Source organism: Nothoprocta perdicaria, unplaced genomic scaffold (assembly GCF_003342845.1).
Source record: "Nothoprocta perdicaria isolate Ctin4 unplaced genomic scaffold, notPer1 scaffold_26, whole genome shotgun sequence".
Classification (NCBI taxonomy): Eukaryota; Metazoa; Chordata; class Aves; order Tinamiformes; family Tinamidae; genus Nothoprocta; species Nothoprocta perdicaria.
Window position 1 is genome coordinate 3275565 of NW_020455488.1, and position 10606 is coordinate 3286170.

The following is a 10606-nucleotide window of genomic DNA, read 5'->3' on the forward strand; positions in this document are numbered from 1 at the left end:
AAAGTTGTTTGATCACATCAGTAGTAGACTCTCAAAGTGTCTTACCCTCTTCTATCCAGAGAAGTGCAAAATATAAACATTTTCTTGGTAAAAACTTAAAGAGCTCAAAACTAATCTAGCGGATGACCACAGGGATGTGGTGGTAAAGTACTCCAAAGACTGCTATCTTACTCAATACGTATTTTAAATTACATACTTACTTTAAAAGGAAGACAATTCCTTGAGAGAATAGAGCACAACTTCAGGAAGGGATCTTACACATGGGAAGACTGTTCCTTACGATTCTGAGATGGTCTGGGAATTTAGATAATCCTCCCTGCCATTAATATGTTCCCCCTTGCCTAAACAGGCGAAGATCATTACAAACTGCATGGTAAGTGCACCAACAGTGCTGGTTTCCACTGCTTTGGATCCTGTTCTGACCTGTCTTTGGCACTGTGTTAGACACATTTCAGATAATTAAAATTTGCTCTAATTGAGGGGACAAGTGTAAAAGCTTAAGTTCAACCTCCATCTTACTGCACCACAAATATTTAATTTGAATTATTTCTAATTTAGTATTTAAAAATCTATATCCCTTTCATCTACATGTGTATATAGACATATATTTCCATGTGTATGTGTGTATGTGCATATGAATGTGTAATGAAGTGGGCAATTTTGTTAGAATTTCACTTCAATGCTACCCAAGGTGGAATTTAGATTTCGTGCAGCATTACAACACTCTACAGATAGGCTAGTCCAACATCTAAATTTCCTTTTAGTTAAGGAATATACTATAAAATATTTAAGAAACACTAAATCCAACTTTCAGTGAAATGGTAGCACTGCTGATTAAACCAGGTAAACAATAAAAGCTAAACATTCATCCTAGATATCAACTAAGTCTTTCAGCCAAGGAGAGACCTTTTCATAGGCCAGAGCACCGATGCAGGACTCACGGCATTAACCCAAACTAAAGAACTGTCCCTGACTTAAGGGTTTTATTTGGCACAACATCAAGGCATCTCAGTGTTGCAGCAACACCACACTGGACACAAATCTAGCAATGATTTCACAAATTAGAATGACATTGGGTTTAAATGACATCACTTTAAATATCATATACTGCTGATACAGCTTCAGATTAATCATTTATTAGCAGATTTTTAATACCTAACAATTCATCTTTATATACAGTGACACACATACCGTAGATAAACCTGGGACTCTAAGGCAACAGGATCAGGTCATCTAATGCAACTGCAGATTTTCAGATCTTTTTAAGGTGTCAACAAAAACAAGGTTAGCCCGTTCAGTTCAAATACATGATAGGTGTCAAATGCATGAGTTTTGGAATTCATTTATCTTATGTAAACATTCCCTTGCAGACAAGTGAGAAATCAGGAAGACATTTCTTTGTCTTCACATGAATTCATGTTCTTACTGATCTTCTCAATGCAACCCAGCAGTTTGAGCAATGCAGAAGGATTATATGGGAAAAGGTTTTTTCTCCGCAACCTAGAAATAGCTATTTGCAGCTCTTCCAAACATGCAGTTGATTTGTAAAGCATTATTCTTAGAGGAATGATGTTATCTGAAGGCACTGTACAAGGCAGCAAGGATGAGGTATTAGTTCCCTTTTGCTTCAGGGGCAACACTTCAGATTTGAGGGCATTTTGTTTATCACCTGTGCAGTTGCAAACAGCTTCCCTTATCTTTGCCTTGCCCTCGTAATTTAAAGGCCTCTGCTTTATTTTTACCACACACTCTTTTCCAACTGATTCTTGTTCAGAATCTTCTGAGCTGTCATAATTAACAAGGCTTTGAAGAGAACCCAGCAAAGCTGCACTCTCAGTGCATGGCAATGAGTTAGACTGGTTGGACTCCACAACTTCATTATCATCTTGCTCTGTTGTGAAAACCAAGTGAGAAGATGCCAAAGATACACTCTGTGGAGCTGGTTCACAACAGGCATTCTGCAAACTCACATCAGTCATACAGTTTTGTTTTGCACGATGAGGTGGTATGTCAGAAGAAACGGATTGAGAAGTGCCATGTTTCCTATCAAAACGGTTACAGACATTGATAAAATGGTGCCAGTCTTCCCTAAGAAGTTTCAAATACCTTACCAAATACTCCAGAAAACAAGTTTCCGATGAAATCAAAAAATCTAGAAGAACTGTGGAATCAAATGCAATACTTTTTAGGAAGAATAAAAAGATACAATGGGGATTACAGCCAATTTCATGCGMAAGGAAGTTGCAGGTTTCCTCCTCTTTTAGGCTTAAATTATCAGCAGCATCGCGTTGTAACCTGAAAAGCAGTTAGTGAAATGGATTAAATTCAATGGAAGTCTGGAATTGTTTAAAATTTGGTATTTTGATCAACTGTAATGTTGTCCATTTTTTGGTGTTTTCAAACGCAGATTTTAAAAGCATGCATACCAGATCCTGCTGCACTTGGCTGTTTTTATGATACATTTCAAAAAATATTTTAAGTCAAGAAAATCTGCTGAAAAGCACCTACTGGAATCAAGACAAAGGAACTTGCTTTGTTACAAGTGCTTCCTATGCAAGACCCACAGTTTTTAAATTTCATCCCGCCTACGCTACGTAACAATTTGGAATCTAATAACGCATCAGGCACATCTGATTTTGCCAAAAATAATGTTTTGATATTAGAATGACAAAGAATTCAGGCAGGCGTGAGATCAGAGAATTTGGGAAGCCAGAGCACTTTTAAAGAAGGCTTTCTTTCAGCTTTCTTTTAGCCTTTCAGAAGGCTAAATCTACTGGAAAAAGGAGACCTACTTGAATGTGCCTTTTTATTTATATTTTTATATATATATATATGTATATAAAGGAAATACTTTATATATTTAAGAAACTATCTTTAAATTTGAAGCTTGAGGGATAAGAATTTGAGCTCTTAGAAATTAGGGTAATGTCTTATATGAGATTTTAAACAGCCACAAAGCAGTGAGTGTTCATGGCCAATTCATGAACATCATGTTTCAGATGTCTATAACGTCTTTTTCTTTTTCCAAAGCAAATACCTGGAATTAACAAGGGTCCAGTGCTTAGATGGCTACTAYGCCACAAGTCCCTGTATTCTTGGGTTTTGTTATACTACTGCATTCTTCTCAAACTCTCAATGTTGAAAGAAAACAGTCTTGCCTTTTACCTGTGTACGATCACCATTTTATATCTGTGAAATCAATTACTCCGCATTACAAAAAACAATAAGGTATTTGACATTAAACTTGCACAACTTGGTTCATTCCAAAACGCTTAAGAGAATTATCAGAAAAGATAATATCTCTTGCACCACACATTACTACATAGTTTTGAGTCTAATATACTTTCTTTAYGCAAAGTCACTATAAGAAAGTTATTATGTATTTCACAACAGTTCTGTCAAATAAAATGTTTGCTAACCTGTGAAATTTTAAATAAATGAGCAATAATGCTTTAGCAGCTTCCCACATATCATCATCTTGCTCTATGAAAATCAAGGAAAGCCATTCACAGTGATGTACAACAGGGTGAGAATGTGAGGAAGACGGCAGGTGACCCCTCCAGAATGCCAACAACTGGGACATGGAGCTCTGAAATTCTCCTGAAAATGAGAGAAAAAAAAGTTATATTTATTATGGTTTTTTTTTGCTTCTAAACAACATACACACTTTTAAAATTCAACAATGAATAACAATGAATGTCACGCATAAAATTTAAGGATACAGCTGTTCATAAAACCATGTCCTTAGAAGCCACTCATCCCCCTTGGAGTTCAAGGCAAAGTAATCAGAGGGGACAAACACTTTTGGGTGCAGCAGGGTGAATCCTCTTAAACATCAAAGCCTAATGAATAAAATCACACACTTTCCAAAAATTGTAGCTAGAGGAAGTTTGTAAAAGCTTAAACCCCCACAGCTGGGGTTCCTGTATTTCTTTATCTTCTTGGTTAGGTAGCTTCACTGGTACATGGCAAACTTTGATTGTATAATCAAGTCAAAGCCACAGATTTAATATGAGCTTTTTGGTGAGATTTCATCTCAGTCCTTTCCACATGAAARGACAATATAATTTTAATATTTTAATGGGGTTGAAGCTAAACCTCCTAATGTATGTTTCTCTGTAGATAATCAGTTGATTTCTACTCTCTGGGAAGAAAGAATGTCATTCCTCTAACAAAACAATAATAAAACACACTACAAAACTTACATTATTTTAGCAGTGTTACTCTTGAAAGTTGTCATATAACTGAGCTATAGACTGCTCCCCATAAAGTCAAGAAACTGTCCTGCTCAGTGCTAATGGCACACTGTAAAAAGACTCTACAGGTCTGAAGCTAGGTACCAGCTTTTCATATAACGTCACATACATTCAACATGTAGAAGATGGGGAGAAAATAAAAGCAGGCACACGAACAGTAACATCCATCTTTACCTGGAAAATACACCTTAAGTAAGAACTCTCATGCTGCTGGAGGGACACCGTATCTTGAAGAACAAAGCTGCATGTCTCATATAAACGGTGCTTAATGATTTACAATACTTCTTGCAACACAGGAATCAATTTTACTTCCAAACCCAGATTTATGTGGTTTGCCTGAGTGTTTGATTTTGAGATTTGCTTTTCCTCTTAGCAAAGACGTACAAAAAAGGCAAATTATCTTAGTTATTAATAGTTACTATTCAGACTGAAATTCTTTTCTGTATATCAAAGCTATCTGGAAAGTACTCTCAAAATTGAAATGAATTAAAGTTAAGCCTCTCTAATTCATATTAATAAAAGAAGATAGGATCAACTGGCTTCCCGGAAGGGAAGTTAGCACATTAAAGTATTCTGGTGCTTGTTCTAACCACTTCTATTAATGTAAGTAAAATAGAAGCGCCATTACTTTCAACTTGAAATTCCTTGTGATGGTTATGGTATTTGAATCTACTTTAAAAAAAAAGAAAAAAAGAAAAAAAAAGAAGCGGGTTGTGGCATGAGTCTGGAGAAAAAAAAGAGACACTTTGCTTTACAAAAGTCAGATTTCTTTTTAATCAAAAGAAGGTATCAAAAATATTTTTAGATTACTTCTATTCACTTCTTCTTGAAGGATCTCAAAGTCTCTATATGTTTTCAGAAGGAAGGCTGTAARGAAGATGTTCTCTATAAATATTTAAAAACTCCGAGAATGCAGCTGGAATCACAAATAAGACATGTTCCAAAATCTGGAAAAAGCATCAGAAGCAGTCTTGCAAAATTACAGCTCTTTTGCACAGTCAGATGAAGAAAAAAATTGATTTTATGCCTTCTACAGAACGTAGAAGTATATAAAGCCAAATAACATCTAGAACTTGTAGAAAATGCCCCAGTACATTTATAATACTAATTTCATTCCTGAGACAAACCTTTGACTTTTCACCCCATTGACACCTGGTTGGCAGGAAGGAGCAGCTGTTCTCACCTGTATTTCACCAGCAACACTGTTTCTGGGCCAGCTTTGCCTTTTTGCCGCAGTTTTGGGTCAGGAAACTGCTTTGCTCATGCACATGGCTTGGGAGTCGGAGACGTGCTGGCAAAAGGTGGTGGGAAGGAGCAATGCCAGGCGGGAAGGAGCAATGCCAGGAGTGTCACACAGGCATTAGGGRACAGGCTCAGCCCAGCACCAGGCTGGCTGTGACCCAGCAGGGCTTCCCTCCCGCCAGGGACACAAGTTACACAGACTGCCCTGCTCTCCCACTGCCTGCCTTGTGGCATAGCCCTAGCACAAGCTCTAGCATCTGCTCTTCTCATGATCTACCTCGTCTACTCAGCGGGACAAACACACTCATGCAGGTATGAAAAGTATGCCTAGCACCTACTAATCCGTGGGATTAGACCTTTGAAGTCTATTTGAGGGATTTGACCCTTTGAGGGTAGAGAAAAACACTACCCTCTGAAAACATCCATATATGTACCAGAGGGGAGAACATAAGGATGGAGCTAAATTCTTCTGTGGTGGCGAGCAACAGATCAAAGGGTCATGGGTAAAAATCAAAGCACAAAAAGTTCCATCTCCATGTGAGGAAGAACTTTCCTGTGGGGATGTCAGAGCCCTGGAACAGACTGCCCAGAGGTTGCGGAGTCTCCTTCTTGGGAGCTCTTCCAAACCTGCCTGGATGTGACCAGGTATCCCATGGCGTGGGTGTCCCTGCTTCAGCAGGAGGGTTGGACTGGACGATCTCTAGGGGGCCCTTCCAACCTCAACCATTCGGTGATTTTTTCCTGTCTTTTGCTCCACAGGCTCCTTTGTTGTTGTTGTTTCGTTTTTGTTTTTTTTCCACCATTGCAATTTCTGCCCTCTTAACAGTATTATCTGACAGTAATGCGTGGTACGGTCTATGAAGATTAAGACAATGGTACTTTAAAGGTCTGCACCCCCATTAGAAAGCAGGAGAGCATTAGGTGCCCTTCCTGTAGCGCTCTCCATCCACAAACAGAATAAACACTTCTTTTATGGGCTCTCTTCTTTCCCAGTGGGAGAGAAGTTCCATTTGCTCAAGCTGGTTCTTCTATTTCATATATTTACAAATGTTCTCAAAAAGAAGGGTTTTCAATCCCAAACGCAGCTGTTTCAGCCCCCCTTATCCCTAGGCTAAGGCAAGGACCAAAGGCAAACAGACAACTAATGAGCAGAGTACCAAGTAACAGTGGCAGCAGGTTTTCTGTGTGGGCTCCCTCCTACTCCATGCKCTAACATCCAGTTCGTTAAATGTTAGGAAAAAAAAAAATCAAATTCTTCATGCCAATAACTTTTAATTCAGCTTAATTCCATTTACAGTCGTAAAGCTTTCAGATTTCTAGCCACAGCTCATTAAGACTCTTGCTACTTTAACAAAACAAAAAGACTGTTTTACCTTTGACTTCGGCTTCTGTGGCAGAGCTCTGAGACTTGAATTCCAGGGCTTTAAGCACAATTAGACTTAGGGCTCTGAGAAGGGTTTGGTCAGGACCACTGTGAGTGTCATCTCCAGGATGGGGCTCGCTGCCTCCAAAGTAGCTCGTTTTTTCACCAAGAGGGATCTCATTAAGCCAAGGCAAACTCACACCTTGCAGAACCCCATTACTCAGTGCGAGAACGTCCTCAGATAAACAAGGCTTCTGTACAGACATTGATCCACTTACAGAATCTTCTCTAGATTTGTAAAGGATGCATTTTTTAAGGAGCATAATGAATTTCTTCTTAAATAAATAATGAACTGATGAGCTAATGCAATTCAGGACATAAGAAACCTTCAAAAATAACACTCTTTGGCATCTCAGGGGTACTTCTAACTCAATTCTGGAAGCCAGAAGAGCTTCAAGCAGATCTATAAAACTGATCAAATGGTTTGCGGCTTCAGAATAAGGGGAAGTATAGCGGAGACTGTCGAAATGATGACACAAAATGGAATTATAAAACCCTTCAAGCACAGCGTCAAGAGGAGCCAGCAACTTCTTCAAGACACCTACAGCAAAAGGAGAATGTTCCAGAGTTACACTTGCTGAAGTACTCCACAGTCTACCTCACCTAAAATACCAGCAAACAGCTGATTGTGATTATTTTCAGTTTTTAAGCACATTAAAGATGTTAAACACACCCCCCTCTTCTCACCCAAGAAAATAACCCAGCACTATTCATATTTTCAGACCAGTGCTCTGGAGTTTATAAGTGATATTCCTCCCCCTAGCGGGCAGTTGTACATTGATAACATCATAAATTTGCTACAGTACCTGCTTTAGGTAAAACTTTATCTTTCAAAATGTCCCTGATAATGGCTGTAAGAGTCCACATACATTTTGCTGCTTGAGGATTCATAGGGAATTCTGACAGAATCTCCAGACTAAAGGTGAGCCAGGTGACATTTAGTGCATTCTAGAGGAAAAAGTTCAAAAATAATCACGCATGCTTTACAATTGTGCAAATTACATTCAACCACAATACATGAATTTTAAATTGTGGCTTTTAGGAGATGCAAACACAGGCATAGAGCAAAATAGGTGGAAGAGATCCTCATACTTTTAAATATGTAGACCTGTATTTACAGGTGTGAAGTCAAATAACTACGTAATGGAATTTATCTGTATTTTGCAGAAAAAAAAGTTAATGACACATGACCTGCCCCAAAACCTGACAGTGCTGTAGAAATTAGTAATTCACAGTCTCCCAGTCTCTCCCATCTTTGAAATAAATATTACAAACATGCTTCTGAAAGAAATCCCTGTTCAGAGAAGCAACTAGGGTGCAATACATATTCATCAAATATATAACAAGTAGAAAAAGCAGTAAACATTGAAATATTCAGACAACAAAATACAGGGAAGTCTCTGATTAGCGTTCAGTAGGTAATTGCCTATTGTTGTCACTGCAACAGCTAACAGCTCAAGTAACTGTAAACATATTGATAAAATAGCTTACCGAGTTTTGGCAATTTACACACTGCAATCTTAAAAAGAACATGTTTCTTTACATCCCAGAGACATTTTTTTTCCCTTTAAATTAGTTTCAGATCTTTATATAGAAAAAACATTCCTCATATTCCAAACTTCACTCCCACTGCACATCCCATCTCCCTTCGTTCCGCACAGGCTTGTGCCTCTCCTAGCATGACTGGAAAATTCTCTTGGAATGTTTATTATATATCCTTCCTATTGATCACTTATGACTATATATCTCTTTATGGGAAAACTGTCATATAGATATGGTAGAGCTTTCATCTTGTTCCCGATTCTAGGTTGAAGACAGCTTAACAAAACTGTATGACATTTTCAGTGAACCAACATGCTGAACGCCAGCAGTGTGTAGATTTTCCTTCCAAAAACTAGAGTGTAACAGAGGTGCAGCAACACGTGCAGGAAAGGAGCACTCCTGGCATTGCTCCATGGATCTAACTGCAGATTGCACACCCTAAGTAGGGATAGATTTTACCCTAGTCATGTAGTCCTTGCTTTTCTGCCAAATAAGCACTACAAAAAGCAGGCTCTAGAATCAAATGGCAAATATTCATTACCTCATTACCTGAAGGCAAATATTCATTACCTCATCATTTCTAAGCTGTGGTTTTATCATGCTCATTTAAGGTTTTATTATACTCACCTCCTCCTTCAGCTGGAAATACACAAGAGATGCTAAACTTTTTGACGCCATGTGAGATAACAGCTGATCAGAACTATTCACTAGACAAATCTGTAGACATACGAAAAAAAAAAATCAACAAAGTATTGAAGTTACAATTTCCTTTTCCGTTACATAAAATTCTTCCAAAAGTTTTTAAAAGCTTACCAGTTTTGAGTCAATTTTTGCTTCCTTCAGAAGACGGACAAAGATAACGCAGTATTTCTGTCTGGCATCAGATTCAATTTCCTGGGACTGTACCTTTGCCACCATCATCTGGATCAAGGTTAACTGAAGCAGCATCACTTCTCGCGGACAGAACGAGGAGCTGATGTTTGCAAAGCTATTAGATACATCATCTGTGATAGGGACAGCAGTGCCTGAAATATCAGGGTCCTGATGGCTCCTAATATCACTCTCAGGAGAGGGCAGATGCATCTGATTACCCGATTCATCTCTTTTGGGTGGCTGCTCAATACGCAGATCGAGCAGAGATGTATAATGATGGCTCTCCTTTGCTAGTGGAAGGCCCACCAGCACATCCTTATACATCTGCTGCAGCTGAGAGATCTCCATTACGAGAGCAGTAAATATTCTGGAAAATGGCTTACGTCTTTGCTGATTACTTCTGGTCACTGCAAATTTGTTTTGAGGATGTTTTTATCCGTAAGAGAAACGGAATCGGGCATTTCTCTTCTGCTTTACCTAGAAATAAATATTCCACTGTTATTGAGCTCAATAGATAAACAGGAAGATACAAAAGAACAGCACACACATTTTTAGAGTTAATACTACCCTCGTTAAACTAAATTTGAAAGCAGACATTCATTATGTTTTTAACAGTAAGAGCGATAAACTAACAATCACATAAAATTTTGTCCCAGTAGGACATTTAAATGACTTAACCTTACAAAAATGACCACGTAGTAAAGGTATTTATAGTTCCTAGTAAGAAATTACTGAAACTAAGATTGATTTGGTGAACCTAATGCAAATAAGAATAACTAGTATTAGCACTTTATCTGGAAAAAAAAGTAAGAGAATTTTGATCAAAAATTCCTCTACCTTTGCTAAGCTAAACCTCATTGCGTTTGTGTGATTCCTCCAAAAACAGGCATGAAGCTGGAAAAAAAATGTTTTTTCTTTTTAATTTGAATGGGAAAAGTTTTTTTTTTTTTAACTCCACTAGTTAGGGTAGCACATCTCAAGAAAGAAACAAATTTCTTGAATTGAAAGAATCTAGTCTCTTGAAAAGTGTCAGTACTGAGGCACCTTTATATTTTCAGTCATTATAAAGAGCCTAGACAGAAATCCAATCTAGCTATCCAATCAGAAGACAAAAATAATTTACTTAAGTTTCTTTTTCAGCTGTATTGAGAGTGACATGAATTTGTAATATCAGCCTTTCCAGGGTATTTTTAAAAACATTATCCACTCAGAACCCTTTTCATAAGGAAAGAAGCATTATCTTTATTTACTGCCAAGTTGAGAGAGAGGG

The 10606-nt window shown here is 38.0% G+C and overlaps 1 protein-coding gene across 3 annotated transcripts; it reads right to left on the reverse strand.

Annotated features, from left to right (window-relative positions):
• Window positions 1–615: 615 nt before the first annotated feature.
• On the reverse strand, window positions 616–10223 carry LINS1 (lines homolog 1). 3 transcript variants are annotated; one of them, XM_026040622.1, is made up of 8 exons: window positions 10174–10223; window positions 9555–9813; window positions 9277–9467; window positions 9091–9180; window positions 7728–7869; window positions 6872–7462; window positions 3420–3600; window positions 616–2295 (listed from the first exon to the last, which is right to left on the reverse strand). In XM_026040622.1, exons 2-8 carry the CDS (start codon window positions 9682–9684, stop codon window positions 1383–1385), a joined length of 2238 nt encoding a protein of 745 aa, XP_025896407.1. In that variant the 5' UTR covers window positions 9685–9813; window positions 10174–10223; the 3' UTR covers window positions 616–1382. The 3 variants fall into 3 exon arrangements, with proteins under 3 accessions (XP_025896407.1, XP_025896405.1, XP_025896406.1); XM_026040620.1 differs by having other exon boundaries at window positions 9277–9813; XM_026040621.1 differs by lacking the exon at window positions 10174–10223 and having other exon boundaries at window positions 9277–9849.
• Between the last annotated feature and the right edge of the window lie 383 nt (window positions 10224–10606).